At 42.0% G+C, this 20,001-nt stretch overlaps 1 protein-coding gene across 1 annotated transcript in view; it reads right to left on the bottom strand.

The window, feature by feature from the left end:
- Positions 1 to 783: 783 nt before the first annotated feature.
- The window catches only part of LOC110587842 (acyl-coenzyme A synthetase ACSM5, mitochondrial), an 81,089-nt gene continuing 61,871 nt past the window's right edge, over positions 784 to 20,001 (bottom strand). The window contains 7 exon segments of the mRNA XM_044915081.1: positions 784 to 1,373; positions 1,786 to 1,905; positions 3,669 to 3,768; positions 3,862 to 3,989; positions 13,706 to 13,807; positions 13,952 to 14,032; positions 14,642 to 14,765. Of these exon segments, the coding sequence (XP_044771016.1) occupies positions 1,263 to 1,373; positions 1,786 to 1,905; positions 3,669 to 3,768; positions 3,862 to 3,989; positions 13,706 to 13,807; positions 13,952 to 14,032; positions 14,642 to 14,765 (766 nt within the window). The 3' untranslated portion in view covers positions 784 to 1,262.

The raw sequence follows: 20,001 nt of genomic DNA, 5'->3' as shown, positions 1-20,001 counted from the left end.
GAAGGAAGGAAGGAAGGAAGGAAGGAAGGAAGGAAGGAAGGAAGGAAAGAGAGAGAGAGAGAAAGCAAGCAAGCCTCCCAGTCTGTGGTACTTTGTCAGTCCAGACAGATTAATACAGGTGCTGACTGGGTTGGCTTTTGCTTATTGTTGCATTCCCAGAGCCCAGCACTGAGTAGGTGCTCAATAAATATTGATTGGTGGGTGAATGGAGATCTTGGGGTTTGGCTAAGCAGCACTGAAGATCACGTTGAGTTTCCATCTGCTTCGTCTCCGCATAGGGCTGGTCTCAGAGGCCCAGAGCCGCCTCTTTCTGTTTCCGGGACTGAGATGTGGTTTTGGGTCCTTGTGTATTTTGTGGTCACAACGTAATACACTAGTCTTTGAGGGATGATGTGTTGGAGGCAGAGTGTGATTTGGGGGAATTGTTTCTTTAAGATAATTTTTTCATTACAATAGTTACACATGCTCACTGAGAAAGCTTGGAAAATAGAGAAACGCAGAGGAAAGGAGAAAACTATCATCCACTATTTTCAATACTTTTAACATAAGTATTTCCTTTCAGGCTTTTTTTCCATAGTTTTTCCTTTACCTTTCAAAGTTATGGTTCTCCACTACACATATATTATTTTTATTATGACTTAAAATTAATTTAGCTCAAGGTGGCCCCAAGGCATATTTTTAAAGGTCACATAATATGTTATTGAGTTAATCTACTACAACTTAATCATTGTCCTATTGGTTGGACATTGATTTTTTTTCCTTTCTCCTTTTTTTTTTTTTTTTTACAGTTTTAAACAATGTTCAAGTAAATATCCTTGAATCCTGTCTTTTGTAGTGATTACCAAAGATGGAATTTCTGAGCAAAAGGGTAGGACCAATTTTTCATGGCCCTGGATATGATTATCAAATGGCTTTATCAAAAGGATCAAGTGGTTACACCCCCACCGGCCCTGAATGACCGGCAGTGAATGAGATCACAGGAGCCCTGACTTTATGGTGACCTGTCCTTCAGAGCATCAGCTGCTGAGGTTGCCTTCAGAGAGAGGAGGGGGAAGTCAAGGCATCAAACATATGCTAGACTGGCAGGGGCTGTGCACTCTGGGCTAGTGACATTCTTCCACTCTCTTCCAGGCTCCTCCCAGCGATTTTGGAGATGCCCATTTGAAACTGAAAGCCTTTGATGTCCATAGGGTTGAAGGGATGATGCTCCAAACAAGGACTAACCAGTGATCCCAACAGTTCCTCTTAGAAGCTTCAGAGGCCTATCGGGCCTTTTGGGGGTTGCCTCTCAACTCCCCCCACTCTTGGCTTCTCAATTTATTCCTTTGGATCTTTCCAGAAACCGTCTTGGGCAATTCTGAAACAAAGGCCACCTAGTGACCATAAAACAAAAACAGTTTGAAATCATCATTTCCTAGAAAGAGTTATGACTTCATACCCTCTGTCACTTTGTTGGAAAGCCTCCATGATTCATAGTTTTCTCTAAATGGCAATGACCAAAATGGCTAGTCTGGGGCACATGACCTTGCCCGCAGAGATTCAGCACCATCCCCCCCACCCTCCCACCCCCCAAATCCGGTGTCTGTCACTTCTTAGAGTAGGAATAAAATGTGGTTTGGGGAGGGTCCAGTGAGGAAACAGGGAGAAAAGGCTGAAGGAGAAGCTCGGTTATTTGTACCTTCATCACGCACCCCCCACCCTGGGCTTGGCCCTGACTGAGAGCCAATGTAGTGTGTGCTCAGGGGATTTCTCAGCTCATCAAGTCCTAGAACCCCTGATGTTTACCTTCCTGGGGTACTTGTATGGAGCGGTCACCCTTTTCACATGCTCTTGGAGCTCCTGGGTTAGTTTCTTAGGATCTTGAGAGGAGTAAGCTGGAGAAAGGACAATAAATGCCTTCACCACCTGCCAGAAGAAAACAAAAACAAACCCTCCAAAATCAGAAAGAATCAGGCCCTTTATAACAACTTTTTCTTCCTTTTGCCACCTAAGCATGAAAGTCCTACCAGCTCCTCTGGCTCAGCCAGCAAAATGGACAACACCATTTTTTTCCCCTGTTGCCTCCATTCCACGACCAACTATTGGAAACACTGGCTTTTGTGGAATGATTCCAGGATTCTACCTATTCCCCAAACTGCTCCCCTCTCCTGATATAACAACATGAGTAGCCAACAAGCTTCTTTTCTGATGCAAATACTTTGTGGAGAAAGGAGCTTCACAAACTCCTCAGGGTCCATTACTTCCAAATCGTTCTCACTGGAAAATTAGCAGAGGCTTGAATAGGCAGGATTGGGAATAATGCATACCACTTCCAAGGGGAGGTGTGTATTTCTGAGCCTGCATGTACAAGTGTTTGCAACCAGCAAACATTTTGCTGCACAGCTTCAGTGCCCTCTGTCCTGAGGGGACATTCTGTACCTTGGTTGTTTCTGCCTGAGCCTTTCTTTGCAGGCTGCCTCCCACCAAGGACGAGGAGTACAACAGAACATGGTTTCTGACAGGAGTGGAAGAATTCAAAGGCCAGTAGCCTGCTACCCACCTCAGCATACAGCTCTGTCAACAACATCCTGTTAGGTGGGGGTTCACCTTCTTTGCATGCTTCCTAAAGGTGGGCATCTCACTACATTTCACTTTCAGATAGATCTGGTTATTAGGAAAGGCTCTCTCTGATTGTTAAAACTACCAAACATTTATTGAGTATTTTCTATGTGCCAGGCTCTGTTCTGAGTACTATATGTAGATTAACCGCACACAGCCATTTGTCACAACCCCAGCTAATTTGGGGTATACAAAGCTAGGTGTACTTTTCCAGGTGTGATTTCTCCAGAATATACATAGGGCTCCCACCTTCCTTATTCTACATCATTGGCCTCAAAGTTTAATTGGCATCAGAATCATTTGGCTAGGGGCTTCTGGTCAAAATGAAGAAGCCTTGGGCTGCATCCTCACTCACTCTAATTCAGCAAGACCGATTTGAGGTCTAGAAATCTGTATTTTAAATAAGAATCCCAGATGATGCAGCTATGAGTAGTCTAGGGCCCTGACTTAGAGACCCACTCCTCTGGCCCTGGTGCTTCTGAGAACACTGCCTGATGTTGTACTAACTTTCATAAGGTAACTACACTATACTGTAGGATTATGTTGGATTTACAGCCAGTGAAAAGCACACAGGCCTGCCTATGAGCTTCATTTCTCCCATTCTATCTATTCCTCTGGGACCCATGGGAAGGAATTTGCATTTCTCCTGAGGAAGGTCAGCTTATTAAATTTGGCCCATCCTTCTGATACATCAGGGTCACTTTGGATACTTACTTTGTAATCCCTTAAGGTGGATATTCCTCCCAGGTTAGAACCATCAGCAGCCATGTCTGGTGTGCTTGCTATATCCTCATCTGCAAATGGGAAAGGACTCTTTATTGGCCAGGATGGATGACAGAGCCTGCACCCACTGCCAAGATCTCTTTCCAACAGTCCACCTCTTTTGGACCCAGTTCTGGGTCCATTCGACGCAAAAGTATGTCTCTAAAGACAGGAGGGTAATGCTTAACCAAAAGGAATGTGTGCCCGATGGTGGCATTTCAGACTTTGTAGTACCTCGGTGGAGCTTACTCTGCTGGGTGCAAACAGGTATAGAACCAGGAGGCAATGTTCTTGGCTGGACTAGTTACCTCCCCTCTGATGGGGTCTGGGCTGCTGACCACAGCAGCCTCCAGAACAACAGGGTGCTCAGCAAGGGCATTTTCCACTTCAACGGGCCCAATCCGGTAGCTGGAAGAGAAAAACACACTCTTCCAAGTGACTGCTTCCCACCTCCCCTGCGACGAAGCTTCAAAAGCAGAAGGACAGAGCAGTCAGCTTGACCTTGAGGAATTGATCACATCATCATTTATTCCTGTGAACCAAAAGTAGCCATCCTTGTCCTTGTGGGCTCGGTCCCCCATGATGTGAAAGTCCCCTCGTTCTGATGCCTCTGTCTTCTGAGGATTGTTCTGGAAGACAAAGTAAGTATGTGAAGGGCCATCTTGGCACAGCCATTCAAGCCAGCTACAGCCCTCGAAGGCCCGTGCAGGAGGCTGGGGACCCCTAAAAGCAGTTCCAAGAGACCATGCTGGCCAGAATTTCCCACTGGATGAGGAGCTGTGAATTTGTGCATTTTTCTCTCTTTTAAATGGAAGGAGATGCCAGGAAATGATTAACTTGCTACCATCCCTTGGAAGGGTCCGAGGAAGCATAGTTGAATGCAGGAGGGTGGACACAGGGCCATTGGCTCTGTTTTTTAGGATAAAAGAACACACTGATACTCTTTGTGCTCAGGAATCACTGAAGGTAGAAAGTGAGCAGATGTCCAAAAGACAAGAGGAGAGGAAGGAGGAAAAACTAACCAAACTCTGAGTCTCAAAGCTTTCAAGAAGCTACTACTCAACAGGAAAAAAACAAATTACTGCTGTGTGCAACTATCCAGGTATGTCTCAAAACACACAGTTATGCTGAATAAATGAAACCAGACAGGGAGTTAAGACGGCAGAGGATCAGGGGCACCCTAAGCTTGTCTCGTCCCTCGAATACAGCTAGATAGCTATAAATCATTTGGAACACCTAATAAATCAATCAGAGGTCTGAGAGAACAAAAACTGCAAGTCCACAAGTAGAAAAGGGGCCACCTTTTGGTAGGTAGGAGGTGCAGAGGCTTGAATTTGGGGAGACATAGCTGTGGAGGGAGCGGCAGGGAGGGAGCCCACGGTGGAGGCTACCACAAAGTATTATAAGCAGCGGAGCACAAAATCAGAACTTTTAGAAGTCTGCTACCATGGGTACATGCCTGGCTTAAGGGTGCTCAGGTGGCGAAGCAGGGCAGAACTCACATGTGACACTGTGGTCTCAGAATCCTCTGGGTCGCAAGAAGAACAGATGGCACCTAAGTGCTGCACTGTTCCCAGGCACAGGAGTGTGGAAGCCGGCTAAGAACAGCCAGTCTAGGTGCTGGCTTTCTGCTCTGTTTTGCCATAAACTGCGAATCACTCCGAGGTCCTGTGACCTCTTTCCTGGGACAGGCCTGGCAAACAGGAGAAGCATGGGGGAGGAACAGTACAGTCCGACCTGCAGGAGTCCCTAAAATTTGGAGTTTTGAAGTTCAGTTGCATGCCTGAGATAAAAAGCTCAGACACAGGCAGGGTGAATGCAGGGTTCTGATGGAAACCGGGGACACAAGAGTGATTGACTGCTTTTCTGTGAGGGCTCATTGAAGAGTTGGGGGCATTAACTTTCAACTGTGGGACTGGAAGGGGGAGGGGGGCTGCCATATTTAACCTGCCCATCATCACTGAAAGCCTTCAAGGAGCAAAACAGCACCACCTAGTGGAGTCCAGAGCTGCTTACACCAAGCCCTGCCTCCCTGCAAACTGGAGACCCATTTCCACTAAGTAAGTCCACCTGAGAATCGTGCAACAGGCCCCTCCCCCAGAAGACCAGCACAAACAACTCGCTCACACAAAGTCTTCTGATCAGAGAGGGCTGCAAAGCTTCAGCTCTAGGGGAAAATAGTATCTAGCCTCCTTTGTACTTTTATTCTTTATTTTTTTTCATTTATTTTCTTATTTTTTCAATTCTTTTTAAAAATTTTTTAATTAAAAAAATTTTTGTTTTATATATACCATATATATATATACTATTTTTTCGTTTACTTTCATTATATTTTATTTTTTTCCTTTCTTATTTTGGGATCTAGATTCTTTTGACAAGCAGACCAAGACACACCCAGGATCTAGTTTTTTTGTTTTGTTGTTGTTGTTTTCTTTTTTCTTTTTCTTTCTTCTTTTCTTTTCTGGACAAAATGATGATATGGAGAAATTCACCCCAAAAGAAAGAAGAGGAGGTAGAACTCATGGCCAGGGATTTAATCAATATGATATAAGTAAGATGTCTGAGCTAGAATTTAAAACAACAATTAACAGGATACTAGCTGGGCTTGAAAAAAGCATACAAGACAGTAGAGAATCCCTTACTGCAGAGATAAAATAACTAAAATCTAGTTAGACCAAAATTTAAAATGTTATAACTGAGATGCAATTCCAAATGGAGGGCATAAAAACGAAGATGGATGGATGAAACAGAAGAGTGAATCAGTGAATCAGAAGATAAAATTATGGAAAATAATGAAGTTGAAAAGAAGAGGGAAAGAAAGGTGATGGACCATGAAGGTAGATTTAGGGAACTCAGTAACTTATTAAAACATAGTAATATTCAAGGAAACAATGGCTTTGAATGACACACTGCACCAGATGGACTTAACAGATATATTCAGAACATTTCATCCTAAAGCAGCAGAATACACGTTCTTTTCGAGTGCACATGGGACATTCTCCAGAATAGATCACATACTAGTCACAAATCAGCTCTCAACAAGTACAAAAAGATTGAGATCATACCATACCTATTTTCTGATCACAATGCTAAGAAACTAAGAAGTCAACCACAAGAAAAAATTTGCAAAGACCACAAATACATGGAGGTTAAAGAACATCCTACTAAAGAATGAATGGGTTAACCAGGAAATTAAGGAAGAAATTAAAAAATACATGGAAATGAATGTAAATGAAAACACAATAGTCCAAAACCTTTGGGATGCAGCAAAGGCAGTCCTTGAGGGAAGTATACTGCAATACAGGCCCACCTCAAGAAGCAAAAAAAGTCTCAAATACACAACCTAATCTTACACCTAAAGAAGCTAGAAAAAGAATAGCAAATAAAGCCTAATGCCAGCAGAAGAAGGGAAATAATAAAGATTAGAGCAGAAATAAATGATATAGAAACAAACAAAAAACCCCAGTAGAATGGATTAACAAAACTAAGAGCTGGTTCTTCAAATGAATTAATAAATTTGATAAACCCCAGCCAGACTTATCAAGAAGAAAAGAGAAAGGACCCAAATAGAGAAAAATCACAAATAGAAGAGATCATAACCAACACCACAGAAATACAAACAATTATAAGAGAATACTATGAAAAATTATATGCCAACAAACTGGGCAACCTGGAAGAAATGGACAAATTTTTAGAAACCTACAAACTACCAAAACTGAAACAGGAAGAAACAAAATTTGAATGGACCCATAACCAGCAAATAAATTGAATCAGTAATCAAAAATCTCCCAACAAACAAAAGTCCAGGGCCAGATAGTTTCCCAGGGGAATTCTACCAGACATTTGAAGAAGAGTTAATAACTATTCTCCTCAAACTGTTAAAAAAAAAAAAAGAAAGAAATGGAAGGAAAACTTCTGAACTCATTCTACGAAGCCAGCATTACCTTAACTCCAAAACCAGACAAAGACCCCACGAAAAAGGAGAATTACAGGCCAATATCCCTGATGAACATGGATGCAAAAAGTCTCAATAAAATACTAGCAAATCAAATCCAACAGTACATTAAAATAATTATTCACACGATCAAGTGGGATTTATTGCTGGGCTGCAGGGATGGTTCAATATTTGCAAATCAATCAACATGATACACCACATTAATAAAAGAAAGAATAAGAACCATATGATCCTCAGTAGATGCAGAAAAAGCATTTGATCAAATACAGAATCCTTTCCTGATAAAAACACTTAACAAAGTAGGGATAGATGGAACATACCTCAACATCATAAAGGCCATATACAGAAAATCCACAGCAAATATCCTCAATGGGGAAAAACTGACAACCTTTCCCACATGGTCAGGAATAAGACAAGGATGTCCATTCTCACCATTACTATTTAACATAGTACTGGACATCTTATCTTAGCCTCAGCAATTAGACAACAAACAGAAATAAAAGGTATCAAAATTGGCAAGGAAGAAGTCAAACTTTCCCTTCCAGATGACATAATACCCTATGTAGAAAACCTGAAAGACTCCACCAAAAAATTGCTAGAACTCATATATGAATTCAGCAAAGTTGCAAGATATAAAATCATTGTTCAGAAACCTGTTGCATTTCTATATACCAATAACGAAGCAGCAGGAAAATAAATCAAAGAATCGATCCCATTTGCAATTGTACCAAAAATAATAAGATACCTAGGAATATACCTAACTAAAGACGAAAAAGATCTGTACTCTGAAAACTATAGAACACTTATGAAAGAAATTGAAGAGGACACAAAGAAATGGAAAAACATTCCATGCTCATGGATTAGAAGAACATTGTTAAAATGTCTATACTACCCAAAACAAACTATACAGTTAATGTATCCCTATCAAAATACCACCAGCATTTTTCACAGACCTAGAACAAACAATACTAAAATGTGTATGGAACCACAAACACCCTAAATAGCCAAAGCAATCCTGAAAAAGAAAAACAAAATGAGGCATCACGATTCCATATTTCAAGCTATGTTAAAAAGCTGTAGTCATCAAGACAGTATGATACTGGCACAAAAACAGACAAATAAATCAATGGAACAGAATAGAGAACCCAGAAATGGACCCAAAACTATATGGTCAACTAATCTTCAATAAAGCAGGAAAGAATTTCCAATGGAAAAAAGACAGTCTCTTCAACAAATGGTGTTGGGAAAACTGTACAGCAATATGCCAAGAGTGAAACTTTCTTACACCATACACAAAAATAAATTCAAAATGGATGAAAGACCTCAATGTGAGATAGGAAACCATCAAAATCCTAGAGGAGAACACAGGCAGAAACCTCTTTGACTCGGCCGTAACAGTTTCTTACTAGACAATGCCAGAAAGGAAAACAAAAGCAAAAATGAACTATTGGGACTTCATCAAGATAAAAAGCTTCTGCACAACGAAGGAAACTATCAACAAAACTAAAAGGCAGCTTACGGAATGGGAGAAGATATTGGCAAATGACATATGTGATGAAGGGTTAGTATCCAAGATCTATAAAGAACTTCTCAAACTCAACACCCAAAAAACAAACAATCCAGTTAAGAAATGGGCAGAAGACATGAATAGACACTTTTCCAAAGAAGACATCCAGATGGCTAACAGACACATGTAAAGATGCTCAACATCACTGGTCAGGGAAATACCAATCAAAACCACAATGAGATACCACACATCTGTCAGAATGGCTAAAATTAACAACACAGGACACATCAGGTGTTGGCGAGGATGTGGAGAAAGGGGAACCCTCTTACACTGTTGGTGGGAATGCAAACTCGTATGGCCACTCTGGAGAACAGTATAGAGGTGCCTCAAAAAGTTAAAAACAGAACTACCCTATGATCCAGCAATTGTGCTACTAGGTATTTACCCAAAGGACACAAAAATACAAATTTAAAGGGTTACATGCATCCCAGTGTTTATAGTAGCATTATCAACAATAGCTAAACTATGGAAAGAGCCCAAGTGTCCACTGACTGATGAATGGATAAAGAAGATGTGGTGTGTATGTATGTGTGTGTGTGTGTGTGTGTGTATCACATCTATGTATCTACATATACATGTATATTTGGTATGTATATATGGTATGTATATATAATGGTATATTACTCAGCCATCAAAAAATGAAATCTTGCCATGTGCAATGACATGGATGGAGCTAGAGTGTATTATGCTAAGCGAAATAAGTCAGAGAAAGACAAATACCATAGATCTCACTCATATGTGGAATTTAAGACAGAAAACAGATGAACATAAGGGAAGGGGGGGGAAGAAAAAAAGGAGAGAGGGAAATGAATCATTAAGTGACTCTAAATGATAGGGAATAAACTGAGGGTTGATGGAGGGAGGTGGATCGGGGATGGGCTAGATGGGCGATGGGTACTGAGGAGGGCACGTGTGATGAGCACTGGGTGTTGTATGTAAGTGATGAATCACTGAATTCTGCTCCAGAAACCAATATTGCACTGTATGTTAACTAAGTAAAATTTAAGTTAAAAAATAAAATAAGAAATGAATTAAAAAAAAAAAAAAAAGAAACCAGCGGGCGCCTGGGTGGCTCAGTCGGTTAAGCATCTGCCTTTGGCTTAGGTCAGGATCCAGGGTCATGGGATCAAGCCCCACGTCAGGTCTTCTGCTCAGCGGGGAGCCTGTTTCTCCCTCTCCCTCTGCCTGCCGCTCCCCCCGCTTGTGTTTTTTTTCTCTCTCTCTCAAATAAATAAATGAATCTTTAAAAAAAGAAAAAGAAAAAAGAAACCAGGGGTGCCTGGGTGGCTTAGTTGGTTAAGCGTCTGCCTTTGGCTCAGGTCATGATCCCACGGTCCTGGAATCGAGCCCCATGCCGGCTCCCTGCTCAGTAGGGAGCCTGCTTCTCCCCCTCCCTCTGCCTCTCCCCCTGCTTCTATGCTTTCTCTCTCTGTTAAATAAATAAATAAATATCTTTAAAAAAAAAAGAAACCAGACACACAAATATGAATGCTTTATGATTCCATTTACATAAAGTTCTTTAAAAAAAAAAAAGGCAAAAGTATTCTATTAGCAACACCAAATAATTTAGCAATTGCCAATGGCTTGGGGAATGACTGCTGGGGGGCACAAGGGAACTCTTTCAGGTGATAAGAATGTTCTATATCTTGGGCACCTGGGTGGCTCAGTTGGTTAAGCGACTGCCTTCGGCTCAGGTCATGATCCTGGAGTCCTGGGATCGAGTCCCGCATCGGGCTCCCTGCTCGGCGGGGAGTCTGCTTCTCCCTCTGACCCTCCTCCCTCTCATGCTCTCTGTCTCTCATTCTCTCTGTCTCAAATAAATAAATAAAATCTTTAAAAAAAAAAAAAAAAGAATGTTCTATATCTTGATTGTGGTGATGGTCACACAAGTGTATACATGGGTCAAAAGTCATTGACCTATATACATGTAATGTAGGTACACTTACTGTATGTAAATTATGCCTCAATTTTAAAACTGCATTCAGAGAAAAAGCAAAAAACTAAGCTGTCAATACCTTAAAATAGGGCGCCTGGGTGGCTCAGTTGTTAAGTGTCTGCCTTCAACTCAGGTCATGATCCCAGGGTCCTGGGATCAAGTCCCTCATCAGGCTCCCTGCTCGGCGGGAAGCCTGCTTCTCCCTCTCCCACTCCCCCTGCTTGTGTTCCTGCTCTCGCTATCTCTCTCTCTCTGTCAAATAAATAAATAAAATCTTAAAAAAAAAAAAGAAAGAGTTACACTTAAAAAAAAAAAAAACCTTAAAATAAATCTCACACAAAATCTGAAAGAAGTATAAAAAGAAAACTTAAAACTCTAAAAAACAGGGCGCCTGGGTGGCTCAGTCGTTAAGCGTCTGCCTTCGGCTCAGGTCACGATCCCAGGGTCCTGGGATCGAGCTCCACATCAGGCTCCCTGCTCAGCGGGGAGCCTGTTTCTCCCTCTCCCTCTGCCTGCCGCTCTGCCTACTTGTGCTCTCTCTCTCTCTCTGTCAAATAAATAAATAAATAAAATCTTAAAAAAAAACAACTCTACAAAACAGTAAAGAAGATATAAATGGAAGGATAGAAAGACTTAATATCATAAATATGTTAATTCTCCCAAATTGATCTATAGACTTAGGGACACTCATTAACCATTTTCCATGGAATTTGACAATTTGATTCTAAAATGTACATGAGACAGTAGAGAGCCGAGAGTAGGTAAAATATTTCTAAAGAAGTTGAGGAAGGAGAGGCTTGCTTTAGTAGATATTAAGAGTTATGAGAATGTTTTCCTGGATGAGGCTCTATGGTATCAATCCAGGGATAAAACAAACGACCAACTAAACAGAAGAAACTGCCAAAACTTAGCTATGTATGAATATATCAAACTTTTATTTCTGACCAAGTTGACATGACAGATCACTTTTTTCTGAGATTTTTTTTTATCTTTTTATTTTTATTAGTTTTTAGTTTTTATTTAAATTCCAGTTAACATAGAGTATAATATTAGTTTCAGGAATAGAATTTAGTGATTCATCACTTATCTACAACACCCAGTGCTTACCACAAGTGCCCTCCTTAATACCCATCTCCATTCCCCATCCACTTCCCCTCCATCAACCCTGTTTGTTCTCTATAGTTACGAGTCTGTTTTATGGTTTCCCTCTTTTTTCCCCCATGTTCGTCTGTTTTGTTTCTTAATTCCACATAGGAGTGAAATCATATGGTATTTGTTGTTCTCTGACTGACTTACTTTGCTTAGTATAATACTGAGATTTAATGTTTTTTTTTTCCCTTGGTTAAAAATGACCCACGAAGAAAACCAACAGCTGGTGCTGAAAAGAAAAAGTTGAAAAAAGTAAAGATTCCTGTCCAGCAAATAACCCTACAAATTACTTGACTCTCTCAATGGAATGATCACAGACCCACAAGGGTCCTGTATGTGAGCCCTGTGAGGACTAGGTCTTGTCTTTCTGTCATTGCTATAGACTTAATGGCATGAAGTAGCCACTCAATAAATAATGAATGAATTATTCAGAAAAGTCAAGGATTTGCTATTGCTTACAAAAATGATTAGACGGCACAAACAATGAATCAGGGAACACTACATCAAAAACTAATGGTGTAACGTATGGTGATTAACATAACAATAAAAAATTTTAAAAATGATTAGATGGAAATACACTAAAATTTTAAAATTATCTCTGCTTGGTGTATTACTGTGTTGTTGTTCGGGGTTTTTGGGGGGGGGGGAGTTGTTTGTTTGTTTATTCTGGTAGGTAAGTTTCTGTGACTTTAAATGAAATACCATGAAAGACTATCTCTCTTGTAATCACAAAAAAGCCACTAAAATAGATACTCACCATTTTAAAAACAAATGGACTTATCTTTATCTCTTCCTTCTAGTGTTGTAGCTGACGGATGGCATCATATACATGCCAGATGGAATTCCTTACAAAGCCATGGTTCTCAACCTTGGCTGCACTTTCGAATCACCAGGGGAACTGATCCACATCATCAGAAAGTTTAATCTCATCAAGTGGGGCTTGAGTACCAGTCATGTTTTGAAGTTTCCAAGGTTTTCTAATGTGCCACCAAGTTGAAAACCATGTCAGTAGAGCTTTATAGAGAAGGGTCTAACAAAAAGAAAGCACATCATAAACACCCACCAAAGCAGGCACAAGGGAGAGGTCATTCCTGGATTATCACAGAAACTTAGACTAGAATCCTAGGACACAGCCCTGCCAGCAGACCCCCTCTGAGCCACACAAGACTTAAGACAAAAAGAATCCTGAGATTAGGCTCTGACACAAATTGTAGTTTGACTTTTGTGAAGTCCCTTCTCTTCTCTGAGCTGCAATTTCTCATCATTAGGGGCACCTGGGTGGCTGAGGTGGTTAAATGGCTGCCTTCAGCTCAAGTCATGATCTCGGGATCCTAAGATCCAGCTCCACATCGGGCTCCTTGCTCGGTGGGGAGTCTGCTTCTCCCTCTGCCTGCCCCTACCCCCTGCTTGTGCTCTCTCGTGCTCACTCTCCCTCCCTCAAATAAATAAAATCTTTAAAAAAAAATTCTCATCATTAAAATGATGGGGTGTCCCGTGTTATAAATTTGCTCTCAGACATACCCATGCTTAAATTCACGTCCTGGACATACTAGTTGCCTGACATTGGGTAAGTCAATCTTTCTCCTTTCCTTATCAATAATAGCACCTTATCAATAATAGTGCCAACCTACCTCATGCAGTTATTACAAGGGTTAAACAAGTAAGTATTTATAAATATTAGAACACAACACTCGACACACAGAAATCACTGTGAAAATGGCCATTCCCTGCCACTTACCAAATAGCAACTGAAGAAACAGAAGGGCCGGGTGGGCCTGACTTGGACAGCAATATTCCCCTCTTCTCCTGGAGATAGGATGTTGCCCTCATCATCCATGATCTGGCAGAGAGATCACAGGGCCGTGTCTGGATATCTGCACAGCCAGACCACCCCACCAGCTGAGCCTGCTGATGCTAACCAGGACATGCATTTTGCTCTCCTCTTTGAGCCAAGCCTCAACAACAGTTGGGGGAGGCTGCCTACCTGCACATCATAAAGTGGAGATGCTTTCCCCATGGATCCAGACTTGATTTTCATGCCTTTTGAATTGGCACAGATTAAAACCTGGAGAGAAAGCAGGTCCAGAAAGGTGGAGACGTATCCCTGTAGCTTCTTCCCCTTCCTGGTGTCCACCTTTTCTCTCACTCTGCCTTCTACCGCTCCTTCTCTCTCCCCTCTCCGACCTGCTCTTCATTTCTCTCCCTTCCTTCTGCCTCCCTTCCTTCCTTCTCTTCTTTCCATAGTCAACAAACATTTATTGAATGCCCTACTGGACACTGACACATAAAGAACCAAATGTGTCGCTAAGCCAAAAGACTCAGTTGACCCCCAACTCTCTGCTGCCCGGATGGCTGTGGGGAATACTGGGTAAGATCCTGGGCTCTGACCAGAGACAGATGGAGGCTGTCCTGGTGGAGACAAATGGTACCTGCAGTCGTGAGAGTAGGTTTGCTGGCTATAGTGTCATTGTGAAATCACTTTATCTTTTAAACCAAAAGGGAAGAGAAGCTGATGGGATTTTGTTATCAGCTTCTCCCAGGGGGCAGGGCAGTCCCTGATGGGTGTCACAGCCAGGAAGGCAGGAGGCTCTTCGGGCTGGTCATCTCCACCAAGTGGCTGAGGGTGCAGGTGGAGATGACCTGCGGCAGGGACCCGGGCCCCAGTAGCACTCACTGTTTTAGACTGGCCATAGCCTTCATGCAGCTCCAGGCCCACCTGGCTCTTCCACTTCTCTCTCACATCAGGATTCAGTGCCTCTCCTCCAGTCAAACAGTGCCTCAGGCTCTGAAACTGGTACCTTTCTCAGTTGGAAAACAAGACCACCCGTGTCAGGATCCCTCCAGCCCCCACGGGACCCAACAATGCTGCTCAGGTCTATACATCTAAAGCCACTGGAGGGTAAAGTCCAGGCTTTATCATCTGTTCCAAGTGCCCCATCCTCTGGCTTTGCAGGCATATTCCTCATGGGCGGATAATTTTTTAAAAAATCAATCCTATCTGATTTTGGAATAAAATCGGAACCTCATATAAGTAGGTTTTGGCATAACATAGCGAAGTCCAGGTGAACTGGCCAAAATAACTTAGTTGAAAACAAACTGATAATAAATTGGTTAGGACAACCACCTGGTTAAAAAAGATAAACTAATTACATGGGGCACCTGGGTGACTCAGTCAGTTAAGCGTCTGTCTTCGGCTCGGATCATGATCTCAAGGTCCTGGGATCGAGCCCCGCATTGCACCTGGCTCCCTGCTCAGTGGGGGAACGTGCTTATCCCTCTCTCTCTGCCCCTCCCCTTCGGCTTGTGTTCTCTCTCTCTCAAATAAATAAATAAAATCTTTTTAAGAAGAAAAGATAAGCTGATTACAAATTTAAAAGGTAGGAAGTAGCCCCCTAGGAATCTGACAATTCTGACAAATGGGCCAAAAATTCCAACATATGTTGTAAAACTACCCCTCCATTCAACAAATTATCCAAAATGTAAAAAATTGGTGGTTGCAAATACATTTCAACCATTTTTTTTCCTTTGGATAAACTTGGTTTGACTATTAATTAGTATTACCTAGTACCTTTCAACCAAACTGTTCTTCAACAAGTTATTCAGAGTCTGCTTGCAGTTTCTTCTTTCCCCCAGTTCCTGACCATTCTACTTTCTGTCTCTATGACTTTAACTACTCTAGATACGTGATATAAGTGAACCATACTGTATCCATCCTTTTGTGGCTGGCTTATTAGCTCACTCAACATAATGTCGTCAAGATTCATCCATGATATAGCATGTGTCATTCCTTCTTTTTAAAGGCTGAATAATGAGGAGGGAAAAGATGACGGAGTAGGGGACCCTATTCCAACTGGTCCCCGGAATTGAGCTGGATATCTACCAAATCACTCTGAACACCCACGAAATCAGCTTGAGATGTAAAAAGATAGACCTGGATCTCTACAAACAGAATATTGCAGGCATTTGGTTTCGAGGTACGAAGCAGGGAACCGTGATTGCGCGGGCACATATGGGAGGATAAAAGGAAGGGGGAGGGAGCCGAGCCATCGGGATCCTACACCACCAGTGAGCCATAGCTTCCCGTGCTGGGGACTGGGCACAGACTCGCAGACTGGTAGCGGTGGGGAAAGGACTTTAGGGCAGCCCCCCCGGATGGAAACCTGGAGCGGTAGGGCCAGGCACACAAACTGGGGGTGGTTGGCGGTTTTAGAAGCACAAAGGGCAGAGATGTGCCCGGACCTGGAGGCGAGGACTGGGAGCACTGCAGAGGGCGCACAACCCAGGACTGCAGTTTATAGCAGCACAGACAGAAACGGAGATAGTGTGGCCTGGAGAGCTCACTGAAAAACAGGCTGTGACCTCTCCGCTCTGAGGCAGAGGGTTGGAAACGGTCTCTTCTGCTCTGACTCGCGGAAGAGATGCAGAAAGTAGCCAGGGAAAGCCACCAGGGAACAAAAGCCCCAAAAAACCAGTTTCCACTGAGCCCATCCCCCGCCATAGGGGTCACGGCAACTCTGCCCAAACAGGGTTGCCTGAGTAACAGCGCGGCAGGCCCCTCCCCCAGAAGACAGGCTGGGAAAACAAGAGGCCAGCAACCCTAAGGTCCCAAGAAAACAGGTGCATCTTCCTTGGGTTGTGGTCAATAATTGGGACTCTGTACATTCCCTCAACCACCACTCAACAGAATGACTAGGAGGAGGAACCCCCAAAATAGGAAAGATTCAGAGACTATGACTTATGCAGCAGATTTACAAATGGATTCAGATATAACCAAGATGTTGGAGCTGGAATTCAGGGTAGCAACTGTGAAGACGATAGCTAGAATGGAGAAATCAATTAATGGCAACATAGAGTCTCTAAGGGCAGAAATGAAAGCTGAACTGGCAGAACTTAAAAATGCTATCAATGAGATCCAATCTAATCTAGATAATCTAACAGCTAGGGTAAGTGAGGCAGAAGAATGAATTAGTGCTTTAGAAGACCAATTAATAGACAAGAAGGGAAAAGAAGAGGCCAGGGAAAAACAACTGAGAATCCATGAAAATAGAATCAGAGAAATAAGTGACACCATGAAATGTTCCAATGTCAGAATTATTGGGATCCCTGAAGGGGGTGAAGAGAGAGGACTAGAAGATATATTTGAGCAAATCATAGCTGAGAACTTCCTTAATCTGGGGAATGATACAAACATTCGTGTCCTAGAGGCAGAGAGGACCCATCCCAAGATCAAGGAAAAGAGGCCAACACCCTGGCATGTGATAGGAAAACTCGCAAATCTTTAGAACCAAGGAAACCATCTTAAGGGCAGTTAGGGGGAAGAAATTCCTTACGTACAGAGGGAGGAACATCAGAGTAACGTCAGACCTATCCACAGAGACCTGGCAAGCCAGAAAGGCCTGGCAGGACATATTCAGGGTACTAAATGAGAAGAACATGCAGCCAAGAATACTTTATCCAGCAAGGCTGTCATTTAGAATGGATGAAGAAATGCAGAGCTTCCGCGACCGGCAGAAACTGAAAGAATATGTGACCACTAAGCCGGCCCTGCAAGAAATATTAAGGAGGGTTCTATAAAAGGAGAAAGACCCCAAGAATCATATACAACAGAAATTTACAGGGTCAATCTATAAAAACAACGTCTTCACAGGCAACATGATGACAATTAATTCATATCTTTCAATAATCACTCTCAACATGAGTGGCCTAAACACTCCCATAAAACGGCACTGGGTTGCAGATTGGATAAAAACACAGGACCCATCCATATGCTGCCTACAAGAGACTCATTTTGAACCTAAAGATACACCCAGACTGAAAGTGAAGGGATGGAGATCCATCTTCCATGCCAACGGACCTCAAAAGAAAGCTGAGATAGCAATTCTTATATCAGACAAATTAGATTTTAAACTAAAGACTGTAGTTAAGAGACACAGAAGGACACTATATCATTCTTAAAGGGTCTATCCAACAAGAAGATCTAACAATTGCAAATATCTATGCCCCCAACATGGGAGCAGCCATCTACATAAGCCAACTGTTAACCAAAATAAAGAGTCATATTGATAACAATACATTAATTGTAGGAGACCTCAATACTCCACTCTCAGCAATGGACAGATCATCTAAGCAGAAAATCAACAAAGAAAAAGAGCTTTGAATGACACACTGGACCAGATGGACGTCATAGTTATATATAGAACATTCCACCCTAAAAGTACAGAATACTCATTCTTCTCAAGCGCACATGGAACTTTCTCCAGAACAGACCACATACTAGGTCACAAATCAGGTCTCAACCGATACCAAAAGACTGAGATTATTCCCTGCATATTCTCAGACGGTAATGCTTTAAAACTGGAACTCAAACACAAGAAAAAATTTGGAAGAAATTCAAACACTTGGAAGCTAAAGACTACTCTGCTCAAGAACGTTTGGGTCAACCAGGAAATCAAAGAAGAACTTAAAAAAATTCATGGAAACCAATGAGAACAAAAACACATTGGTCCAAAACCTACGGGATACTGCAAAGGCGGTCCTAAGGGGGAAATTCATACCCATCCAAGCCTCACTCAAAAAAATAGAAAAATCCCGAATTCACCAACTAACTCTACACCTTAAAGAACTAGAGAAAAAGCAACAAACGATGCCTAAACCATGCATTAGAAGAGAAATAATTAAGATTAGAGCAGAGATCAATGAATTAGAAACCAGAACACAGTAGATCAGATCAACGAAACTAGAAGCTGGTTCTTTGAAAGAATTAATAAGATCGATAAACCACTGGCCAGACTTATCCAAAAGAAAAGAGAAAGGCCCCAAATCAATAAAATCATGAATGCAAGGGGAGAGATCATGACTAACACCAAGGAAATAGAAACAATTATTAGAAATTATTAGCAACATGGGTGCCTGGGTGGCTCAGTTGGTTAAGCGACTGCCTTCGGCTCAGGTCATGATCCTGGAGTCCTGGGATCGAGTCCCACATCGGGCTCCTTGCTCAGCAGGGGGTCTGCTTCTCCCTCTGACCCTCCCCCCTCTCATGTGCTCTCTCTCTCTCATTCTCTCTCTCAAATAAATAAATAAAATCTTTAAAAAAAAAAAGAAATTATTAGCAACAACTATATGCCAAAAAATTGAGCAACCTAGATGAAATGGATGCCTTCCTGGAAACCTATAATAAACTCCCAAGACTGAAACAGGAAGAAATTGACAACCTGAATAGGCCAATAACCAATAACGAAATTGAAGCAGTGATCAAAAACCTCCCAAAAAACAAGAGTCCAGGGCCTGATGGATTCCCTGGGGAATTCTACCAAACATTCAAAAAAGAAATAATACCTATTCCCCTGAAGCTGTTTCAAAAAATAGAAACAGAAAGAAAGCTTTCAGACTCATTCTATGAGGCCAGCATTACCTTAATCCCCAAACCAGGCAAAGACCCCAACAAAAAGGAGAATTTCAGACCAATATCCCTGATGAATATGGATTCCAAAATCCTCAACAAAATCCTAGCTAATAGGATCCAACAATACATTAAAAGCATCATCCACCACGACGAAGTGGGATTTATCCCTGGGATGCAAGGGTGGTTCAATATTCGCAAATCAATCAATGTGATAGAACACATTAATAAGAGGAGAGAGAAGAACCATATGGTCCTCTCAATTGATGCAGAAAAAGCATTTGACAAAATACAGCATCCTTTCCTGATTAAAACTCTTCAGAGTATAGGGATAGAGGGAACATTCCTCAAGTTCATAAAATCCATCTATGAAAAACCCACAGCGGTATCATTCTCAATGCGGAAAAGCTGAGAGCCCTTCCCTTAAGATCAGGAACACGACAAGGATGCTGACTCCCACCACTATTGTTCAACATAGTACTAGAAGTCCTAGCAACAGCAATCAGACAACAAAAAGAAATAAAAGGAATTCAAACTGGCAAAGAAGAAGTCAAACTCTCTCTCTTCACAGATGACATGATAACCTATGTGGAAAATCCAAAAGACTCCACCCCCAAATTACTAGAACTCAT

Source organism: Neomonachus schauinslandi, chromosome 5 (assembly GCF_002201575.2).
Source record: "Neomonachus schauinslandi chromosome 5, ASM220157v2, whole genome shotgun sequence".
Lineage (NCBI taxonomy): Eukaryota > Metazoa > Chordata > Mammalia > Carnivora > Phocidae > Neomonachus > Neomonachus schauinslandi.
Note: the sequence above shows the minus strand (reverse complement) of the source record. Positions and strands in the feature narration are given on the sequence as shown.